Source organism: Pipra filicauda, unplaced genomic scaffold, assembly GCF_003945595.2.
Source record: "Pipra filicauda isolate LSUMZ 115617 unplaced genomic scaffold, ASM394559v2 scaffold175_size1500280_pilon, whole genome shotgun sequence".
Taxonomy (NCBI): Eukaryota; Metazoa; Chordata; class Aves; order Passeriformes; family Pipridae; genus Pipra; species Pipra filicauda.
Genome location: NW_024104273.1, coordinates 727,951 through 751,866, shown reverse-complemented (window position 1 = coordinate 751,866; position 23,916 = coordinate 727,951). Strand labels below are relative to the sequence as shown.

Here is a 23,916-nt window from a genome sequence, read left to right as displayed (position 1 = left end):
TTTTTCAGTTAAAAAACCATTAAGCTCCCTCTCAAAGCCAAATTTCTTACTAGTCACTTCACTGCCAGATAACACAGCAATACAGTTCGCATGCCTCTGGTGGTCTAGTGGTTAGAGTGTCTGACTCTCACCGCTGCGACCCGGGTTCGATTCCCGGCCCCCTGGGCAGGTGGAGCTCGTCAGCCGTGGAAGGCAATTCACCTAAGAGAAGGTCACTCTAAACAAACCTACATCCTGGGGACCTCACTGCCACTGTCCAAGCTTTGCTCGGCCCCGGCAGATGAACCTCAGGACTAATGGGTGGGCTCAGTTCAGCGCACGCTGTGTCTCACCTAAAAATCCACTGCGCAGGCTGGAAGGGTTAATGACCTTTCCCAAATCTTCGCTCGCGAAGACTGGCCATTATTACAGTTCGCATTCTGTATCCTAACATATACCTTTAAGCCAATTCAAGTTTAAAATAACTAATTATCAAAAAGAAAAATAATTCTCATATATTTGTGTACAGCTACTTTTACAAGTTCCTGAAAAACCCCAATAGGATATGCAGATAATTATGTTTTCAGAATAGAGAAAGAAAAAAACTGAGACCAAAATCCCAATGTAATGGGAAATCAAGGATTTTTAAAATAAAGATCTTTCTGCATTCTGTTGATATGGGTAGTACTCCTGAATACCAACATGACAAAGAATGTTATCAGAGGCTGCTCAGTTTCAAAGTTCACTCTCTGCACTCGCACCAATTCTCCAAAAGAGGCAGCTAAAACATGAGAACATTTTAAAAAACAAAAAAGAGAGGGAGAAGAGCAAAATCTAGTAATTTCTGCCTGTCCAAATATATTTTGTACTACGTTGATAAAAAAAACCAGATTCTGATATTCTCCAACTACTTTTTTTTTTCCCCAAACACAAAGCATTAGAATGAAACAGCATTTCTTGAAAGAAAGATACAATTCCTACAGAATTAGAAAGGTTACCTGGATTTTATAAAGCAATGCATACCTGCAGAACTTTTGCCAGCAGGGTCAAGACTGCCATTTTGCTCTCAGGAGCTGAACCTTTAGCCCACCAGCTGTCCAGTTTCTCCCAGTTTCTTAGTACAGCTGTCACCAGTTTTGCTCCTTGCTGCTTGCGTACAGCACGCTCCCTAAAACTCTGATCTAACATGCCATTCAAAATGCTACCAACCTGGAAGGAAAAAACAACAGGTACATTCTTGCATCCCAAATTAAAAGATGATAAGATCACTTCATTAGTATGGGCAATCATTAAAAAAACCATCAAAAGCAATGCTAGATTTAAATCTCAAAAGGATACAGGAGAAGGCTCTCTGCAATAAATTAAAAGAATATTCTTCTTAAAAAAAGAGATTTCTGTCTAATTTACTCCTGTTTCAATCAGAGTACAATGCAGCAACTCCTTCCCATACCTTTTGTGAGAATATGGAGGAACAAATGATAATCCAGAGTACCTCTAAAGATCAGTATTTGAAAATTTTAGTATGAAACTGAGAAACAGCACATGTGCTAACTTATTTGCATTCATTTTGGAAAAAAAAAATAAACCCTGGCATAGCAAATATGAACTAAATATGTTTGAAATCTCTTTTCTTCCAAAATAATGGTTAGTGACTTCCAAATCTGAATGCTGCATTCTCTCTCCTCTTGAATAGCTGGCAACCACTTATAAACTGGATTAATGTTATCAACCTTGTAATTTCACCAGATGTGGATGGCAGAGTAAAACAAATTATTTTCTTCTTCCTTATGTCACAAATGCATAAAACTAAAGAAGAGATATCAAATGTAATCAATAATACATTTTTTTTAAAAAAGTAAGTCAAAACCAGCAGACGACAATAAAATGTTTGACCCAAATTGGCTATTTACCTCAATTAAGCTAACAGGGACTTTTCACACTATTGCCACATGTAGCCAGTGGAAATTAGTAGCGTATCATTTATCAGAGACACTTAAAAAAGTTAATGGCATGCTCTGTACAGGAAACACTACAAAGTCATCATAAGAAACAGCCTTTTAAAACATACGCATCTCTCTACAATCTAATTAAACAATTTTTGGTAGCATCAAAAATTATGCTCCAAGTGTTTTAAACTGTTACTTTCAAGTAAAACCTTTAAGCATAATACTTCGGATTAAAAAAGATCCCATTATTTTTAAAAAGGTGATTCTACTTTCCTATTCTACTTTCCTGAGAATCTTTTTAAGCAAAAAGGAAAGCGGACTTTTGGTCTTTTTGACACTTTATCAGAAGCACTGAAGGAAGAGCTTCTCAACTATAACATGTTTCCTTCCCGGACCTGAAAGTGAGCTCTACATCAGTAAGTACTGCCAACCAACAGGAGAAAATCTGTTCAGCAAAACAAGTGGTGCTGACACTGAGTACATGACAACTACCCCATATTTGTTTCAGGTCAGGAGGGTTGTGTGTGTGTCTCTCTCTCTCTTTTTAATACTCTCATCTATCTCTACTCCTGTCCTGTGGACTAAATGCCCACTAGTGGTTGGAGTTCGTTTTCCAGTTTAGTTTTATCCAGAACAAATCCAGCCCACATGCTCTGGGACCACTCTGCAATGAAAATCTAAGCACAGTAAATGGGTCCTTGCTTTGAAAGGACATTCATGATTTGAAGTACTATGCAAAGACATCCTGATTCATCGATTCAGGAAAGGTAAGCGCTTTCCACTCAGTTTGATTTGAGATGACAGAGTGCCTAAATAATGTCAGGTTACCAGAGATCATGAAGATAGCACCAGTAAGACAAGACAAAACAAACAAAAAAAACAACAAACAAACACCCAATCCCCCAACCCCCGCAACCAACCAAAGAAACCCAACCCCAAATAAAACCTATCAATCCATTTGCTGCCTGAAATTCAACCCAAGGCACTTCTTCCCCCACTACACACTCAGTTACATCCACTTCTAACAACAACAATATTAAAAGCGTTACTTCTAACATTCCCTTTTGATTTTGTCCTTTTAAAGAAGTCCAATACCATTTGGGGATTGCTAACACATGACTCCATAAGCTGGATTATGATCACATCCAGGTTTTTCAGCAGTTGTTGATTGATGGTTTCTGAGAAGAGGCTGTAGAAATACTGCCCATGAGAGAAATTGATCAGGTGGTTCTGGGATGCTCCTGATAGTGGCACAGATAACACTACTGTGTTCAACAGCAGACTTACTAGCTCCTCACACTGTGAAAATCAAGGCACAGAGACAGAGTTATCTCAAGGAAATTACATTTCATTTGGAAACTTCCTAGAAAAGCATGGGTTTTTTTAAGCTTCCATTCCAAACTTCTTTATTTTATTAGAAAGCACAACATAAAGCACTAACAGAATGCTGAAATGCTTGTTATCCACAACTGTCCCTCAATTAAGCCGGTGAATTGTTACAGCTCCTCTGTAGGAGTATGAATAAAACACCTGCTAAAAATATGGAGAGAAGACTATCGATGAGTATTAAATTATGTTGAGTATTAAAACTGGAGAACCATATCTTACCTGGTCATCAGCAGCAAAGGCCAGCTGCAGGAGTTTATCAGCTAATCGCTTACTGTTAATGTCTAATGATGGAAGAGATATCCTTTCACCCCCACGTGCAATGCCTTTATAAACAACTGAAAGAAGCTTGGAGCCAACGGAGAAATGAGGCCTTTCATCCTATGGAAACAAACAAACAAACAAACAAACAAACGACAATTAATATAAACTGAAAAAAATACCATAAGGCCTTCCAATCCATCTGTATAGCTGATGAAAACACACAAACTCCAGATAATTTTCTTATAAGGCAATGCAAATATACCATGACAAGACACCTTTCTAAATGAGAACCAAGATTTGAAATGAGACAAACCTATTGTATACAAAGTTCAGTTAGAACAAACTAACAGTAATTTGGAAATCTTCAAAATATTTTGATCCTCCTCCACTTTTTCAGGTTTACTAGATTACAGAAGTAAAATGAACAGCTTAGTCAAAATGGGTGGTACACAAATGGTAAACCATGCAGCTCCTTGATTATCACTATATTACAATCACAAGTCTAGGTTCTGCTAAGACATAGAAGATGGATGGCAACACCTGACAGAAATTAAATAATTGTTAAATACAGCCTTGCTCACAAATTCTCAGCCTTTGTGGCTGTTGCATAACCTGATTCCCTTCAACTCAAAGTAAAATAGAGATTTACTACAATGAGAAACTTAGCAGAAGGAATTTGAATAATATAGCCTACAGCTCCACCCCTCAGCTGCTCTCTGTCCTGTTTTCCTGTAATTGAGACCCACTACACTGCTTCTTTATTACTGTCAGAAAATACTCCTTTTCTAATTTCCCTTGTAATTTTGAATTGTCTCTGTTTAAAAGTTGTTGAAAAAATGCCTCCTTTGTAGGATAGTTAATCCTGAGTTTTTGAGTTTTCAGTCCTGTGAAACTCACTAAAAGTAAGTTTTAGAATCTACATTCTGATTTCCAGGGTCTGGAGCCAACCAGAAAAACAACAACTGTTATGAAGATTGTTCAAACCTTAGTATTCTGCTACTCAGATTTGTGGAATAACCATAACACATTTATTTCTGATCCCATTCAATACCAGCTCTTCACTGTTAATCTCATTTTAAACAACTTCATCTGATCTGTTCTCTGTTTTCATCCTGGCCTTTTACACAGGAAAAGCTCTTCCCTGTATACAAATATTCAACATTATTTTCTGGATAAATAATTACCTGACTATGAAGAACAGAATGAAGCAGGCCAGATTTCTGGAGTTGCTTGCAGGCAGAAAGGACAGCACTAAACCTAACTTCATCAAAACGTGCATCTGAATTAAACAGATCAACAGAACAAAGGTCCTCAAGGCTAAAGAGAAAAGAGAAGCAGTAACACTACATTGGTTGGGAGATCCATGTGCATCCGTAGACAACAATGTTTACTTCCCCATTTTTCACGGCCAGCGGCATTTTTTTTGGATTCATGCCTACCAGAAAGTACCTACTTACCTCTGAGGTGTGATTCTTTTTTTTATGCACAGTTTCAAAGATTCCTCATAGGGAGTTTTCATCAAAGCTTTCAAGAGTCTTACTGAGACATCTGGGAGATTTTTCATGACTTGCACATCAGCTGTGTTAAAGCCTATGTGTGATGGATCACACACAGTCATCACCACTAGCTCTGTGAAGGTTGCATTAAGCAGTTCCTTCTCAAGTAGCTAAAAGGAAAAAAACCCCAACGTTAAATAAACCTTTAAAAATTCATTGATTTCCCTGTTTTATTCTTCATAACTTATCATTAATCCATCTATCTAAAATGAAACCAAACATGAAACAGTAACTATTCTCACTGACTTTCTCTTTTGAAATGTCTGACTTTCAATCAATTACGGGAATGCACAGAAATTCGGTATCTATAAAAATAGACATAGGATATATTCTATCTCATCAAACTGCATGTAAGATCTTTTAAGTCAACATAGGCCTGTTTCTGTCTTGAATATACACCTGTAAATCCTGATGTACACCTCTGTGCACACTCTTAGAGATTTACTGCAAACAAGAAACAATCACAGTCTCAGAACTAAACTTTGCAGTGTAAATTTCCTAAGAGAATCATAATTGCTATATTTTATATAGTTAAATATGGTTTATACTGCATCAAAGCTAAGCAATTAAAGGAAAACTTGGCCAATCTGCCTTTCAAGCAGCTACCACCTCCACACATTTAATGCCATCAGGAATCACACAGGAAATATCCATTGCAAGTACTCCATCTATAGAACACACATATTTAGCTACATGTAAAATTTGTATCTTGCATTCACTACAGATTTCAGTGCCTACCTTCCAGAAATCCTGCTGGCACAGTTCCAGGATCGTGGTGACAAACTCCATGATTCGGACTATAATGGTACACTTGCTGTAATTGTACACGTCTCTCTCCTGGGGACTGAACATGCTGCCTTTCGAACTGCAATCAAAGCACTGCTCTGCTGCGTGGATATCGTGCAAAGCAATAGTTTCAAGGAAGAACCGCACAGCTTGCAAGAATGAGGAAGTTTCATTTACACCTAAGAAGAATCACACTAAGTTGAAATGATACAGCCGCTCTGAACTTCTAAATATATTGTTTTGCGCTTGGAAGAAAACAGTCAGACTGAGGTAACAAACAGAAAGGCATTGCATCTCACACCAGTGTTTTCTGAAAGTCCTATATCGGTTCTAAATATTAATATTGTGGGCAATAAAGGGCAGTGTTCTATTTAATGATCATTACAAGCACTGATCATTACAAGCACTTATTAAAGATGATGACTTAGGCAAATGTAAAAAAATGGGTAAAAATTTTAAATCCCTCGTTTTGAATGACTTAGCCCTATGCTAACTGCATCCAACAATGATCTTACAGTACTGTTTTAAACCAAGACAGAGATGACGCTAACAGACCACCTGAAACTTGTACAAGACTTCACATATAAAGTAGCTATGCAACTGTACTATCAGTGATCAAAACTATTTTGTTTAGACTGACCTGCAAGAATAATTAAAAGAAAAACCTTTTGGGAGACTCAATGGCTACACAAGGTATTATTAGGTACCTGATCAAAATTCAAATACAAGGCTTTTGGACCTGATGCTGTTGATGCATCAGGAACTGAAGAAAAGTAACATGCACAGGGCTTGAAGTGAAAAGGTGACTTCTTTCATTGTTTTCTGATAGCTGTCTCCAGACATTATTAAGGAGCAGGTAAAAAGCTTCGGAAGAATTTAAAAAAAGAAAAAAAGATCTATTGCTCTTCCCAGCAGTGGGAAATTAGCTCCAGAAAATAATTTTCAAAGATGGGATAGAGTAAAAGAAGTTGCTGGTAAGTAGATGTCTCAGAGACAGAAACGCAAAGACATATTTCTAGGACTAAAAAGAAACATTTTTAAGATACAAAGTACATAAAAAAACTTCCCACTACAACTGTCATTGAAAACTTCCCACATTTACAAAAAAAACTTCAAGTCCAAGTTAAGTACTCATCTTGGATGGACTCTGTGTAACACACACGAATGAACCTCATGCAATAGATAATCACTCACCCAGTATTTCACAAGGTTTGATCATTCGCAGGTCAAAGAATGTATTGTAGCAATCCAGTGCTGCTAAGAACATATCCATCCACTGCATGACAGCCTGTAAACTGAAGGGTTGCTGCATACCATGGAGAGTTGGCTGAGAAAGGATCCCAGATGGATTTCTGGCATTAGTGCCACCTCCTTCAAATTTATTAATGAGGAAAGAAACATCTCTGGCTTTTAGAATATCAGCCAGCCAAGAAGACGGAGACTTGTTTCCTGATAGAAACAGAAATATAAATTCTCTAGGAAAAATGCATTTCAAACCAGCAAGGAATTAGAGGCAAACGGACTAACACACACAAACTTTGTGTTTTAAAGTGGGTCTTCTAGCAGAAAAGGTATTAGTTCTGCTTTAGCCTTGGTCATATTGTTAAAATTACCCATAAGGAAGAGGCCAATTTGTAAGACGTTTCCACTGGTCCCCCATCAGCAAATTCTGCCCTTTTAGCTGGATACTACAGCAGTTCTGGGCTTGGAAGTTCTCTGTCCTGCCTGGGAGGAAGTCCACCACAAAACCCTCTTCTATGCCCACAAACCCCGAGGTTCCCACAATACCTGACTTGCACTATAAGCAACTACTCACTTTCTATTTAACAACACTGAATGAAGAGCTATTTACTTCAAAAATAATTTTTCTTGTAATTAATACCTTGCATGGAAAACACGAAGGAAAGGCATGCACAATATTTAAAAAGCAAAGATAATAGTGCACTGTGACTTAAAATACCTGGTAATAAAGGAACAAATTCATAGAAGAGCTCCATGGCTTTATGTCGGCACTCTGTCTGAGGTCGTCCACACTGCACTAAGAGCCACATGACAACGTCCAGAAGACACACTGACTTAGTAGCTGGAAATCCTCTGCAAAGAAGTATTAGGGATTAACAATCCTCTTGACATCTACCAAGAAGCCACAGTCTTCCAGTTGAAAGAGATCAATATGTTCCATGAGCATCATGGCATTTTATCTGTCTAACCACAACCCATTTGCACTACAAGGAAGAGCTCTTCTACAAGTACGTCTTTCTCTTCTCCTCACTCTACTTTGGATCCCCAGACTCTACTTTGGATCCCCAGAGCATAGTCCTTGTAGAAACAATTCACAATGCAGAATCAGGTATCTTCCCTTCTCTTTGTAACTCAAAGATGCAAAAATGGAGATTAAAGTTTAAATAAGCCTGCACAGTTTTTCTCCATTCCCCTAATTATCCAGTCTCTTAACTTATCAAACACCACATCAGTGACCCAAGTCTAGACCCAACTTGCCAATTTTTTAAGATCACACGATAATTTGGGTAAAAAGGGACCTCGGGAGATCTCTAGTCCAACCTCTTACTCAAAGCAGGGTCAGCTATGTGATCAGACCAGGGGACTCAGAGCTTCATCCAGCCTGATACTGGATCCATTTTTTCTTCTTCCACCTTTTTTGTTACTGCTCTTTAATTGCTGATCATCCTGTTGCAGCTTGTTCTGCTTCTGCTAACACTTAACAGCAGTAAGAAAGGCTTTGGAGGAGTTTCCTGCAAGTGCTGCTTTGTAGCACCATTGCTAATTTTATTGTAAACACTGCTGTGAGGGAAACATGCTTTTCTTTTCTGCCTGTCCTTACTAAACTACAGCAAGTTCACCATGCTGCAATAAAGAATGACCATCATGATCCTCTCATATTATGTCCAGCATTTTCCCACCAGTGGTTCAACAGATATACCAGGACATCTGTATCAGCAACTGCCATAGGACGAATTCCTCATTCAGAATCCCAAGCACTTAATGGAACTACTGACATAATTCATTAAAATGTAATATTAAAAAAAGAAAGAGGCAAATTGCTGACCGTGGTACTCGTCGTTTTCCTTCCTTGTTCAGAGAAGGGGCTTTATGCTTGATGATGCGCTTCAGGTGATTAATAGCATCACAACATTGTTGCGCAGTACCTGTTAGAAAGAGAGAATTGCCATCTATAAGTAAATTCCAGTAATCTGGTTAAATGAATTGAGATATTAGCACTATAGACACAGTGCAAGAGACTTACACAGAGGATAATGTCTATCAGCTCCACTACTCTGTGCTTCTACAGTAAATTTTTCAAGGGTGCAGAGCAAAATGATGAAATAGCAGACAGGTCATCATGGCCTTAGCCAGCCCTGGAGCCTCCAGTATAAATATGTATTCTACTTTCCGTGATTGTGCTTAGAGAAACTAAAAATTTCCCATATGAGAATTTCTTTTAGGGCCACTTCTATCACAGCCTGAACTATTCCTCTGAAAGACATAAAGCTTTGTTACACCAGTTCTTTGGTTTATGTTCTAATTACTGTTAACTGATGAAAGTTAGAGCATTAAAAAAAAAAAAAAAAAGAAAGAAGAGTAGATTTATTGAAGAATTACTAGTACTGTGTAAGAGGTCATAGATTCTTCACACATCTTAATACTGTTAAACAGAGTAATGACAAGGCAACCACGAAAGGGTATTACAAAATGGGGGAAATCTTTCACAAAATACAAAGACATGTCAATTTTTGGAGTATTTTGTTTGTTATAAAAGAGTAGACTAAGATTCTCATCAAGCTACATTTTACATTGTGTAAGTGCGAAACCAGGACTCAAATCTGAAGGACTAGTAGCATTTTTAGTGTTATTACAAAATTGTAAATCATAATAAATATGATAAGGTTCTTTCTCCTGAGCTCAAAATATTCCACCTTTATACATTGCAAGGAGTTGATTCAAAGAGTTCCTAACTAGATATCAAATGACCTCTCTACCAGTAATGAAAAATAATTCTTTCTTTGTTGCAAAAGGAAGCACATTTACTTTTCTTACAGTTACAGTTTTTCTTTTTTAACCCAAGATTCAACAGGATGACTTTTTTCTTCATTCCACAGTTCATTAACTATAGCTCACCTAATGATTTCTCATCTGTATGGGCTAAGGCCAGACTTTCCAGAAAAACAACCAGGGCTTCAAACACAAACTGCTCCACCAGAGAATTTTCTTCCCTTTAAAAATCCGGAAAAAAATTAACAATAAACATGAGTAGAAGAAGCACTAAGCGTGAAATTCTAACTAAAAATCACCAAATTAAATACTGTAGAGATAAACTGCACAAGACGTTTTCACAAAAAAGTATGTCTAAACCAGCTTAAAAACTAGCAGTGACATTTGCTGACCATCCTGAAAAGGCATAAATAATTTCCAATAAATTTGTGATAAAAAACTTAGATTTATATATTCCCCACTGGCAGAAAGTACAAAATTATAATTAAATTATAATAAAAATTATTAGGCTAAGTAACTCAATTTTACAGCTACTATATGCATTAACAGAATGAGTGTCAGTGGATGACTGGGTTCTACAATTCTTTTTAGCTCACTGAACCTTTAGTCCAAGCCAGTTACTGTTTCAAGTTCTGTTTACTCACCTAAATTCTCTGTAGATACTGTTAAAAGCGAGTGCTGCACCCAGTCTCTTGAAAGCGCTGGGGTGAAGAGCAAGACTATACAACCTTTTAAAGAGAGACTTTGTGTTTGCTGGGCTTTTCTCCTGCTGTCTCGGTGTTGTCTGCTTAACAGACCATTTCAAAAATTCTCGTATGCACTGACCACAGAAATCTCTCAAAGTGCTGTCAACTGGATCCACTATGCCACTCTGAAATTACATTTAAAAAGAGCACTGCAAGACCTCTTGACCTACTTTGCCTCCAACCACTTTACTTCAGTGCAAAAGCTAGTTTGAAATTTAAAGCTTTTGCACCTGATGAAAGCATTAGATACTTAGAGAAAAATTAAGCACACAACAAAAGCAACGTCCATTCAGGGGGATGAGTGGTGAATGTACTTCAGGAGTTCCTAGTATACACTGAGGATAAAGAGTGTTTCATTAATCCTATAACAATTCTAAAGATCATATAGCTGTATTTTGAGAATGCCAAAGAAAGAGAAATCCATCATCAAAATCTCAGTTAAGAAGCATTAAATGGTCATTAAAAAACACATTCTTTCTTTCAGACAATTAAGGGGCCATTATATCTGTTCATGTGTTCCTAGTTCCTTCAGTAGTAAAATGATGCTAGTCAAAAATGGCACAGAAAAAAGTGAGGAAAGACTTATGACCTACCAAGATAGCTTCCAGGAATGCCACTGTATCTTGACTCTCAAACTTTTTGTTGTTGGTAAACCAGTGAATGAGTTGCATGACTAAAGGCTCATATAACTGTCTCGTTACCTGAAAAGAGTAAACGTCAACTACATTTCTAGGATTAATACATTTCTATGCTATTTTGCTATTCAAAACATGTAAGAATAAAACCCAGTACTTTGAAAAAGGGTCTATAAAATTAAAAAAGAGCTTCATATCACATTCCTGTATCAGGGATTAAAAAAACCATATAGTTAAAACTGGTTACCTGTTTTCTATTCCATTGGTTTCAATGACCTCCAAACTTACTTTCAGTAAGATCCTCTGAGACAAAGCACATTGCATGCCACAGATTGATAAGCCAAGACACAGTCAGGTAAACAGGGAAGTTTGTTTCTTAATCTGTATTTACGTCTAAAAATCGGTCTTTACCACATACATTATTCTGACTTCCTGTAAATCAATCTGACTGAATACTGTTCTACTGAAACATGAAGGGAAGAACACTAAATATGCTTATATATGCATGTATACATGATTATAATGCAGTGTGTATGCATCAGTTTGGACCAATCCAGACATTATTTTCCTATGGCTTACACTGAGCCACACGCCAGTAGAAGAGGTTTCACCTAAACTGGTAACACAGAACATCAAGTCCCTTTGGTCTAAAAATAGATCTGGATGCCAGGGTCCAAACAGTAGTCTCAAAAGCCACAAGACTTGTAATTTCAGCAAAGCTGAACCTATGTGTCTGTTCTGTTTTGTGCAACAAAGGAGAAATACCAAGTTCAGATGTTTGAATTAAATATATCATCCTGAGATGTCAAAGAGGCAGTTACAAATTCTCTCCCAAATGGTTTTTCTGTGATTGCAGCTTTGCACTCACTCAGTATTGAAACAATCAACGTCACCTCAAATTAATTTACTGAAAAACAACTATAGAAATTAAATACGGTGCTAAAGAATGCTATTGCCACAAACTCGCTGAATGAAGCTTGAAACTCTAATCTCTCTTGTGCATTTCTCTGAGTTACTCTGAACTACACTGCATTACAGAAGTGTTTGAAAAGGCCTCCACCCCATTCCCAAACTAAAACAGAATTTCAGCTTAAAAAATACATTACATTTGAGGAAAAAAAAAAGGCAACATGTTAGGAAAACTTCTGACAGGAAAACTTCTAAATAAAATTACTAATTAATTCCCACATTTAAAGGTATTAAAATGCTTATAAATAAATCTACTTACTTGGTCTATGTCACAAGCAAGACGAAGCAATACTGGAAATACTCGCTTATGTAAATGATACATAGGTGGGGGACCCTGATGTCCTTCTGGCATCTGAGTCGCTTTCCCCAACATATATGTGACTATGCTGTGTAGGAGCTCACACGCTGCAACCTGAAATTTAAAAATCCCTTTGGTTATGCATCCATTACTTTCACAGAGAAGACAAAACTGTGGCCAGAAGAGAATAAGTCACAAGAAATAGTGTACTTGAGAAATCACTCCAATCTATACTAAATCATTGTTTCAGGAATAGATTGTGACCATGGAATTAATTTACGCACATATTGGCCTTTTTCCTAATGTTTTAGTCTCTGTCATGGGCAGTCACATTTCAGCTAGAGAAAATTAATCACTAGAGAAGTCACCCATCATTATGTTTTCAAGGATACTTCCATTCTTGACCCTCTTTGGATAACACCATCCCAATCCAGGACGGTAAGAAAATATTTGCTTAAGTGCTCTGCTGGATTAGGCCCGCAAGTTCATAGGTTAGGCATGAGAAGAAGGCCAAACAACAATGAAGATCCACTAGTTTAAAATATTCATTTTTATGTTAAGTCTAACTCTTAAAGCACAATGCTGTCTGACAGAGCTTAGTGCAACCTCTGCTCTTCAGTTTTTAAACACTCAGAATAACATCATCATGAAAGAGCAAAGAAGTACATTGCTACCTGTGAATTAATTAAAATAGGTTTTTAGTCACGAGGAAGACATTATTTTATGCAATATTTATCAGCTAGCACAAAACAAAATGTAGATAAAACATCAATACTTTTGTTTGTCTGTCACTTGCAGAAAGAGCCAGTTCAGTCACACGAGGCAAAAATAAATCCAAATAGATGACAGGCTTCATATCTGCAAATGGTACAGCAAAGCTCAGACGCTTTTCAGTGTCCCAGGATACACATTTCTTCATCATCTCTTCTGCAGAGATAGCTAATGCATTTGAAAAAAGATCAAAACAAGCTTTATATCATACACATAGAGTGAGTATTTACATAGCTCAGTCAAAACAATCTGTAACCTTTCAACTTCAGTTAGATTGCCATGCAATGTTAATTCTTTATAAAGTACTGTAAAAACTGTAGCCAGCATTTCAGGAGAGAGTTCCAGCAGTCTCCAGTTTCAATATAGATTAAGTTTGGAGACAATTATAAATCCAGCAGACATTGAATCACACTTGATTTAAAATACTTCTTAAGACATCCAACTTTTGTCTTCTAATGTTATAGAAAATTCTTGAAGGTCAATCAGACAAGATCCAACATACAGACTCCTGCAATTGCATAGAACATGACTACATCCCTGGCTATCTCTTCCAAGGAAAACTGGCATACTTACTCCCTTCTTTCCCTATATTTTCATATTTGCTAATTTGGTTAACAAAGTTGACCACACTTTGTATTTAATTTCCAGGGAATAAGGCTATTTCCAACAGTATTTATGAGTAAGTAATAAAGAAGTACGTGGCAGAAAGAAATTTGATTGTAAAGGCAGAAAAAACAAATGTAAACATAAAAAGAAAGGAACAAAATTTCTATACAACTACATTAGTTTCTAGACTATCTAAATTTTGCACTGACTAAAGTGAGAACTGTAGTTAAAAGGTGAAACAGTTACTTAGGAGTTACAAATTGAGGCAAAGTTTTAAAATGGCTTTGTAGCCAGAGGGTGAAGGGGGGGAATAAATAAAACCATATACTCAGATGCATATATAATTTTTTGCCTTTAATTGTAGTTTCCTACATACTTTCTGCATTCCATAGTAAGTTGGTGAATACTTTGCTCTACTAAGCCCCAGAACTGAATAAAAGCAATTTTGTTTAAACAAGAGAAACAAAATATAGGTATTCTTGAAAAGTTCATGCATTCCCATAAAGTGATGCTGAGCTTTCAAGAGAGACAGCAGAGGCATATAAATATTTTTATTTACACTGATAGTGTACTCACCTGTAATTAAGTTGTGGTTAATCTGCCCTCCCAAAGATCCAAGAAGGCGTGCCACTCTAGTCCTTACTGCTTCCAAGGAGGGACTGTCTTCCTAAAAAATTCAACTGATTAATATTATTGAAAGAAAAGTTACTTCTGTACAGAAGTAATTGAGTTTACAGAGTAAATGAAGGTTTTATGGCTCTTGTTAGCATAAAGATTAGAAAGTAAAATGAAGAACCCGGGGGAGAAGAACTGCATCAAACAAGAGAACAGTTTTGGTTTAATAAGCAAAAGAGGGCAAGACTGGAAAGCATTCTCATCACGTTTTGTGAGCATTCAATTGCAACTTTTCAAATAAACATTGAAATTTTAGTAAAATTTTATTACCACAGATAACATATACCTACAGAATGACATAACAATCTAAAAAAGTAGAAACAAATTGAAGCAAAAATTACTCTTTTCATTTGCTTTAATTCTAGAACACAAAATTTAGATACTGTATCTATATAGAATTACAGAATCATTTAGGTTAGTAAAGGTCATAGAGACCAACCATTAACCCAGCACTGCCACGTTCACCACTAAACCATGTCCACAAGAGCCACATCCATGCTTTGCTTTTTGAATGCTTCCAGGGATGGTGCTTCTGCCACTTCCCTGGTCAGCCTGTTCCAATGCTTGGCAACCTTTTCCAAATATCTAATCTAAACCTCTCCTTGTGCAATTTGAGGCCATTTCCTCTTGTCCTGTCACTTGTTTCCCGGAAGACCAACCCTCACCTTGCTACAACCTCTTTTCAGGTAGTTGTAAAAGAAGAATGTCCCCCCGAGACTCCTTTTCTCCAGGGTAAACAATGGCAGCTCCCTCAGCCAACTTATTTTTATAAGCAGCCTGTATGGGATATAAAATGTACCCATTTTGCTTCACAGAATCACAGAATGATTAAGGTTGGAAGGGACCACTGCACGTCATATAGTCAAACCTTCCTGCTTAAGCAGGGGCCCTAGAGCATATGGTACAAGACTATGTCCAGATGACTTTTGAATATCTTCAGAGAAGATCACCCCACAACCTCTCTGGGTAATCTGTTCAGGTGCTTGGTCACCCGCACAGTAAAGAAGTTCTTCCTCATGTTCAGGTGGAACTTCCTGTGCATCAGTTTCTGCCGATTGCCTCTTGTCCTATTGCTCAGCACCATCAAGAAGAGCCTGGTTCCATCCTCCTGACATCTTCTCTTCAGATACTTATAGATATTGATGAGGTCCCCTCTCAGTCTTCATTTCTCCAGGTTAAACAGGCCCAGCTCCCTCAGCCTTTCCTCATAAGAGATGCTCCAGTTCCCTCATCATCTTTGTAGCTCTCCACTGGACTTGCTCCAGGAGCTCTATGTTTAAACACCACTAGGTTGGAAAGAATTCTATATATAGGACTAAATAATAGTTTCATGCCTAAGAAGAAGTTTATTCCAAGTTAGCTTGTGCACTGGAATATACAAATGAAGCTACATTAATTTTGAACTACTGGTCACTGGTCAAAGTGATGCATATGTTGGCCTCTAAAGACAATAAACCTATCCACACAAGATAATTAAAAAAAAGGCCAAAAACTTACACATTCACAAAATTCTATGTGCACCACTGCTAAGCTGGTACCTAATTTTGGGTGTTGGAGCTAAATTTTTGTTGCCATAATATATCGGTCTGGAAGTGATACTGACTTACAGGATTTCTTCAGTTCCGTTTCCTTGCTTTATTCCCATTCTCACCCTAGAACAGGAATCTTTCCAGACATGCTGCTGTTACAGTTTTTTGAACTACTCTATAGAATGGGATTTATTAAACTCATCTAAGGTAGAAATAACCCTCACCAAAAAACCCAAACCAAACACGTAGGCATACAAGAAAGGAAGAGAAACAGTGGGAAGCAATTAACATTTAACTCTAAAAAGACAGAGGATTCTTACCACTGAAAATGTCTTTGCTTTTCTTATACGCTGTATCACAACTTTATTATATCCCTTCTGGGTTGCTCGAGAAAGTTTCCTTACTTCCCAGTTATTCTGGGATTCAACTGATGAACAAAAAAAGAGCATATCAATCAGTTTATTGTAACAGCAACTCGTGCACCTACCCATAATTTCATTAAAAAACACAACACTCTGGTTTTGCCAATTTTTATTTTTAAGATGTGACAATTATTCTTTCATTTAAAAGCTTTATTAAGGAGAACATAATATTTTAATAAGTCTCTATTAGCAAAAACTAAGCTGATTTATGCATACAAAGGACATACCACACAGAAGTGACATATAAAATGGCTATAATTAATGATTGTTTAGCAGACGCAAGTAAATACTAGTTTAAAAAAAGAGGTAAATTTTGGGGTGTAAGGGAAGCTGTATTGTTCCAACCAGAGAAAGTATGAAATATAGACAAAAGGTATGTCACATCCACTTCTTTAGGCATTAACTATAAAAAATTATTTTCCGCTCCCTTAAGACTACCAATTTTTTGCATGTATGTACCTATAGATGTAGAGCTTTTCAAATAACCATCAAGAAGAGGTAGAACATCCTTGTAGTAAGGTTGCATCATATGTCTGGGGATGTGAGCTGACCAGTCTTCCAAAGCATCCAGTCCCAGATCAGCCACTGGGATACAGCTAAGGCCCAGCTTAAATGCAGTCTGTGTGTCAAGTACAAAACTATCAGCCTTTCATTTTTATTGACTACTATTATTTAAAGATAAAAAAACCCCAAGTTTGAAAGCATTTAGCATACAATACATTTCCTTTTGTAATAACTTTTGCCTGCTTAACATCTCACTCAAGATCAGCACAGGAGATACATATTATATTGCAACACAGGCACTAAGAGGGTCAGCTTAGGTCAAAAGCCAATTCCAACAATTTACTTGTTTATCCAAAAAGTCAAATCATTTGTATAATATATCTCACTGAAGACAGTATAAAGCTTAATAGTTATCTTAATAGCTTAGCAGATACTAACTTTCCTCCAGAATGTTTGCATGTATTTTAGTAAAAAAAAAAAAAAGTGCTAGCTGTACATCACTTTGACCCACCTGCAGTGCAGGAATATAAGCTTTGATATCAAGCATGATGATGTCATGTGGTAAAGAGAGCAAAAAAATAAGACAGGATGCCAATAACTCATCCTTATACTGTTTCATTTTTGCTGAAACCTAAAATTCAGATAAATAGGTCAAGAACAATCATAAACCTTTTAAAATCTTAACTTAGCTGTATCAATACCCATGTAAAATAAGCAAGTCAAAACCAACACTGGAATCTCATTCACTTGCAGTTACCAGAAGGTAATTAATACACAAGTATACAGTTATTTCTCAATTTTATATGAATAGGTGACCAATACATCTCTTCTGACATTAAGTAAAAAACAGGCAGAAAAAGATCTTAAAAAGCCTCTAAGTTGCATAGCCCAAAGAGCAGGAATACTTCTATCATACATGTAAGATTTCTCAGAAGATACAATTTTGATTGAATCATGTATATTCAATTCAATATTCAGACTAAGAAACTTAGTGAGCAAAATTACTTACCTCTTTTCCAAACTTTACAAACAGTGCAAAGCAAGACCTCTTTTCTGGGTCTTCAGGACATTTTCTGAGACTCATCGGACTGACACCCTACAAAACAGAAACCACACATGAACAGTATTAAAACACATGTAGTACACAGGTGGCCTTTTTAGCCACCAATGCGCTTGCAACAAACGTGGGTAGAGCCCTTCCCAAATCTTCGTTCCTGAAGCCCAGCCATGATGATGACACAGTACAAATATGAAACACAAGATCAACTCAGAATACATACATCATTGTTCAATACAAAACTGGCATCAGTGAGAACGTGAAATGTACCTTTGATCTTTCAAAGGTTAGAAACTAACATTAACAGAGTGCACCGAGGGGCGACTTTTTTGAACACACTTAATGCCAATAAGCAAGAGACATGATTGAAAAGTAACTTTTCCATGGCTTAATTTCCTCCTTGTCAGCCCGTCTAACAAACTACAAGAACCCCAAATTTCCCTAACAGCAGATATCCAGGTGGCAAGAATGATGATGGAATAAGAAAACAGCAATTTACAACAGCATCCACAGTACGAGCATCTACAACAAGTTCCCAAATTTTCTTCAACTGGTGCCATCAGCAGCAGTGGCAGGAATGGTTGTGGGCTCTGTGATGGGCTACACACAGCAGGTACACACCCCATCACTTTAACATAGCTTCCATGCCACAAATAGTGCATCCACCAACAGAGCATCTTATTTCCTGTGGAAATCAATGAGTGGAGTAGAAGAATACTCCAGAAGATGAAAAACTAACCCATACATGTCTCTGCTGTTCTGGTTAGATTGCTTCTGACGTCCAAGCTATCTTTTGTACTGCCTGCACTGCAAGGGTACTTCCTATCTCCATTCACCCAGCTCAGGATTTTGGAAAGAGTATTACGCATGACTGGTGTCTCTTCACAAAGTGGGTTTCTAGTCTAAATTTTGACTTTCTATGTGCTTGTAACTAGAGGCATAGGAGGCTATAAATATTTGAAACAAACAAGTAACAGTTTCAATGAACTATTTTCCATAGTGCATAAAATACTATACATAAAGAACTGCACAATTGCTAATGCAAAGTTACCCCTCCTCTCACCTCAAAGTATTTTATCCTCTTGGCAATTTTCATTGTAACAGAAAGCAGCTTGTAGAATCCACTAATAAGAGGTAGCCTTGTTGAATGCATAATAAGCTCATAACCAAATGAATACATCCAAGGGTTAAAGTATTCCACATGTTTCTCTGGAAGTATCTCTCTAAAATAGAGGCAGAGAAAACATAGGGGTGGAGGGGAAAAGAAAAAAAAAGAAACCAAATAAAATATGTTTTTTTAAACTTTCATCTCAGCAAAAGAATGGAAATATTGCTAAAACAGAGCAGCTCCAAAGACAGTGAGGGAATAATTGCATGCTGCCTTCTGAGGCAAGCACAGGAAGATTTTTATTTTGCTTTAGAGTGCAAAGTTATTTCTTCCTTATTATATCTTGTTACTGAATTTATATCCTCACATATCACATTTCATTACTGAGACCATAGTATCCTTAGGGAAAATCAACTAGACCTCCACAGGCAACTAATGCTATACCTTTCACTTAATGCCCCTTACTACTCTATGAAGACTGTATTTCTGGTCTCTGAAGTATTTAGGATATATGCTCAGTATAATACTAAAAGTTACAACATATACGGAAAGACAATTACACCCGAATAATGAAAGTGAAAGACTTGTCTCCTCTCCTGTACTCTTCAAAAACACCTGAGCTGATGAGCCAGTATGTTTTTACCTATGACCCAGACAACTGAAAACCCCTTACTGTCTCCCTGCTAATAATCTTGTGCATTTTGAAATATAATCTATAAAACTAACTCAGAAACATGCATCTTAAATAAATCTGACCTCAAACTTCTTCCAACCACTTTGTAACTTCCAAATTACAGAAAAACATATCAATACCTGCAGAATTCCACTAGATTTAGAAAGGCAATAAAGTCTGTTGGCTTCGTTGGCTGAAGATTTGAAGCAGGGTCAGAAGTAGGTCCAACCAAAGCCCTGTCACTTTCATTTTCATCCTGAAAACAAATATTGAAGCAAGAACACCAGATCTGACAACACAGAAAGCATTTACACCGTTTTTTGCCAGATAAACAGTCTGTCTCTTTTTCTAGCTGCTATTAGCTATTCTGACACAAAGGACTTTTAATTGACACATCAACAATTTAAAGGAGTAGTAAGGGATGCTTGTTTCTGAGAAGAAAAATCAAAACCAGTAGATGCCAAAGTAGAAAGTCCAAAATAACAGATTCTGTGAACTTCTACTGAATCTGATATTTCCATCCCCTAACACTGCCATGTAATATTCAGAAATACAAAGTAAAACATCTTGCCCAGTATGAACGTTATTGCTATTGTTAGGTGTTATCTAAGCATAACAAAAACAAAACAGGGGATGTGATTTTGGTTCCCCTACAACAGCAGCAATTAATGGACAAGTCCTCAGCTCTCACCTGTTCATTAACATCCAGTTTCTGAACAGTCAGGTCCAATTTCTCAATAATCTTCAAAACAGATTTTATAAGTTCATCATACAGCAAGCGATTCAGAGATTGCAGTGGTGAATTTTCAGTAAGAAAGTTTGCATCTTCAAAACCACATTCCTTTGTAGGAGGAAAAAAGTTTGCATTTCAAAGCACAAATGAAAATTAATTCTTTAACTTATAAACTAACATTTGAATGATCCAGAGAATGCAGTTTTAGATGTTTCTCAACTATGAAAGCACAAATTAACCTCTGTTTAATTCATTTATCAATATAAAATCCAACTAAAATCAAGAAACAGTCCTTCTACACTATGACATTTAGAGAAAGTCTAAGGTTGAAAAGCAGCAATAAGACTCAGGATTGTGCTTCCTTTTGTAAGCACATGTTAACTGTGATTTTACCTTCATTGTGTCACAGTTCAGTAGACTTCTAAAGAGATACAGATAGTCCTTATAAGTCGGTACTTTCCATCTCCCTGTCCCAACCTCTCCAGCTTCAGAGGGTTCTGTTGATCCAGAAGTTTCTTTTCCAAAAAAATCCTAAAGGGACACAATATTTTTCAGATACACTGCTGTGGTGGTTTAAGCTTGGCTGGATGCCAGGTGCCCACTAAGCCACTCTATCATCCCCTCTTCACCAGGATGGGGAGGGGGGAAATAAGATGGATTAACTTGTAGGTCAAGATAAAGAAGAGTAATAATGCAAAGGTCATATGCAGAAGCAAAGGATGACAAAAGATTTATTCTCTATGTCCTTTCAGCAGAGAATGTCCAGCCACTTCCTGCGAAATAGGCCTTTGGTGATGTAGCAGACGCTCCAAAAGACAAACGTCTTAATAATGAATGACTCCCACCTCCTCCTTTCTCCTAGCTTTCACTGCTGAGCAGATGCCGTATGGTATGGAATATCCCTTTGGTCTGTTTGGGTCAGCTATCCTGGCTACATCCCCCCAGCCTACTGGTGAGGGGGGAATGTTGGGAGACAGTGCTGATGCTGTGAGAACACTGCTCAGCAGTCCCCAGAACGCTGGTGTGTTATCAACATGTTTCCAGTTGCAAATACAAGCACAGTACTATGAGGGCTGCTGTAGGAAAAATTAACTCTGTCTCAGTCAAATGCCAACACAACTGCATATGTAACTACCTGACCCACGCTAAGACACAGTTTAAAATTACTGTTACAGGTAACAGTAATTAGCTTTCTCACCTAAACCATCTGAAAAGAACACAAAACAACAATCTCCTTCCAAAAAAATCTCTAAAGCTCTTCTCCTAGTGCTCTGTATTTGAGAGAATCTACAGTTATCCTGCTGCACAGAATTAAAAAGCTTTAAAATCCTCCCTTAACGCAAGCATTCAATAAAACTTGTAAAATGTCCAACATTTGTTAACCTGGAAGAAAGCCGGATGACTTTACAAAGACAACACAACCAGCCAAAAGTCTATTTCCTGTCATTTTTCCCATTCAGTACAAGAGGCACATCCATATTATGCTGAGCAGATGTGGAGATGAGAGACTAGTAAAAACTGAGCCAATAAGTAATAGCAATAATGGACTAATAACAAAATGGACAGTACTATTTTTGCATTTTTTGGCCTTTTCCTGTTTACTGGGTTAGATTGTCAAGAACTGGAATGTATAATCCAGGAATCTAGATGAAAGAAATATGTTTAAACAGTTACTTTACCTTTGAAAATGTGATCGGCTTGGAGAAAATTCTGATTAATCCCTGATGCACTGAAACAAACAAAAAACCAAATTGCCTGAACTGACTTAAAAAGGCACAGCATCCATATCACTCATTACATTAACAATGAAATAAATCAGTCTTCTATTTTTTATATTCTGTCAGGATAAGGGAGAGGCAAAGGAACACAGATTTTTTCTTTAAGGATGAAATAGCCCAAACCAAAGCCTTAACTGTAGGATGTTTCACAGGGAACCAGTTTTGAACTTACTTGTGACTACTTTTTCTTAATACTGCTTTGACTTTTTCCTGTTTCTGAATGCAGTGATGCCCAAGGCATTGCCCATAATGCCCTTTTTGAAAAGGTAACAATTCCCAATGACTCTCACAGGCATGGTGCTTGGGTGCACCACTTCCCAAATCAAGACCATGGGAAACAACAGAAATGCCAGAGCAATAGAGAAAATACATTATAAATAATTGAAAGAAATTAAAAATATTTTCTACATATAATTACAAAGAAATGTCAGCATGCTGGAGGCTACTAGAACTGTCAGTTACCAACGCTGACACAATTCAATATTACGTTCACAGGACTGTACCTGACTAACATTTGGAATTTTACTTTTACTATGTAGAAGTTCCAGAGCATGAAAAGAGTGCATTTCTAATAGAGATGACATACCCTACTTTTTGTAATATTTTGTAGGGTTAATTGAGAGAGTATTGAAGAGGTTTCTGCACATTTTTCTACAAAATTCCTTTATTCTCAAAATCCCCAGAGCAGGAATGGAAGTCTTATCACAAAAATACATTCTCCTGCCCTTAATCGTAACCACCCTGTTATCTAAAACAGTTGTTAAATGCATTCCTGAAGTGATTTAACAACAGATATTGAAAAATAACATGATAAGAATGCTAAACCTCCATCCTTAGAGAATAGGAAAGGTTTCATTTTTGATTCTAAATGGCTATTCCATATATCTCTCTTAGAATTGGTTAATTGATTTAGGAAAAAAAAACCAAATCAAAAAACCCACAATCCCCCAAAAACTCCAACCAAGTTAGTATCACAGACTCACCCACAGTGCTAATAAAGCTCCAGAGAACTGGACCTTTTCCTGAGAGGGCTAAAAACACCTTTATGATAGATCTGCAACACATGTGCTGCATTTTTTCACTGTACTGTGGAAAGCTGTTGATCTGCAGCACAACTAGATGTTCAAGAACTGGAGTGTATACTTCAGGAACCTAGAATAAATAAAAACACAACACCCATCACGCAAAGACAATGGCTATTAGTCATTATGAACACGAAGAATTATGCTAAAATATTTCAGCAAGATACTTTGTTACAGGAATTTGCCTCATGATCTGCTCTTAGAACAAGAGAGACTTGGCAAGTGAATTAATCTTAGACATAGAAAACCCCAGACAAAGAAACAAACAAAAAACAACAAAAAGATCCCCCCAAAATAAAACTAAACAAACAGAATAACAAAGTTTCTGGGAACATCTTATGGAAAGTAGCTGCTCGGTAGATTAGTGCATCAGTGAAACGAGTCTTTAGCTTATTATAAAAG

At 37.1% G+C, this 23,916-nt stretch overlaps 1 protein-coding gene across 2 annotated transcripts in view; it reads right to left on the bottom strand.

Annotated features, from left to right (window-relative positions):
* The window catches only part of PRKDC (protein kinase, DNA-activated, catalytic subunit), an 82,746-nt gene that overhangs the window by 48,479 nt on the left and 10,351 nt on the right, over positions 1-23,916 (bottom strand). For both annotated transcript variants that reach the window (XM_027713843.2, XM_039379760.1), the window contains exons 13-37: positions 23,416-23,584; positions 22,334-22,383; positions 21,048-21,185; positions 20,613-20,762; positions 20,062-20,177; positions 19,204-19,363; positions 18,093-18,179; positions 17,595-17,714; positions 17,039-17,198; positions 16,478-16,584; positions 14,530-14,620; positions 13,352-13,515; positions 12,538-12,690; positions 11,268-11,375; positions 10,573-10,799; positions 10,055-10,149; positions 8,985-9,084; positions 7,878-8,011; positions 7,112-7,366; positions 5,870-6,096; positions 5,033-5,241; positions 4,760-4,892; positions 3,534-3,692; positions 3,021-3,224; positions 1,003-1,188 (exon numbers count right to left, since the gene is read on the bottom strand). In XM_027713843.2, coding sequence (XP_027569644.2) covers positions 1,003-1,188; positions 3,021-3,224; positions 3,534-3,692; positions 4,760-4,892; positions 5,033-5,241; positions 5,870-6,096; positions 7,112-7,366; positions 7,878-8,011; positions 8,985-9,084; positions 10,055-10,149; positions 10,573-10,799; positions 11,268-11,375; positions 12,538-12,690; positions 13,352-13,515; positions 14,530-14,620; positions 16,478-16,584; positions 17,039-17,198; positions 17,595-17,714; positions 18,093-18,179; positions 19,204-19,363; positions 20,062-20,177; positions 20,613-20,762; positions 21,048-21,185; positions 22,334-22,383; positions 23,416-23,584 — 3,702 coding nt within the window. The remainder of the gene's footprint in view (positions 1-1,002; positions 1,189-3,020; positions 3,225-3,533; positions 3,693-4,759; positions 4,893-5,032; positions 5,242-5,869; positions 6,097-7,111; positions 7,367-7,877; positions 8,012-8,984; positions 9,085-10,054; positions 10,150-10,572; positions 10,800-11,267; positions 11,376-12,537; positions 12,691-13,351; positions 13,516-14,529; positions 14,621-16,477; positions 16,585-17,038; positions 17,199-17,594; positions 17,715-18,092; positions 18,180-19,203; positions 19,364-20,061; positions 20,178-20,612; positions 20,763-21,047; positions 21,186-22,333; positions 22,384-23,415; positions 23,585-23,916) is intronic.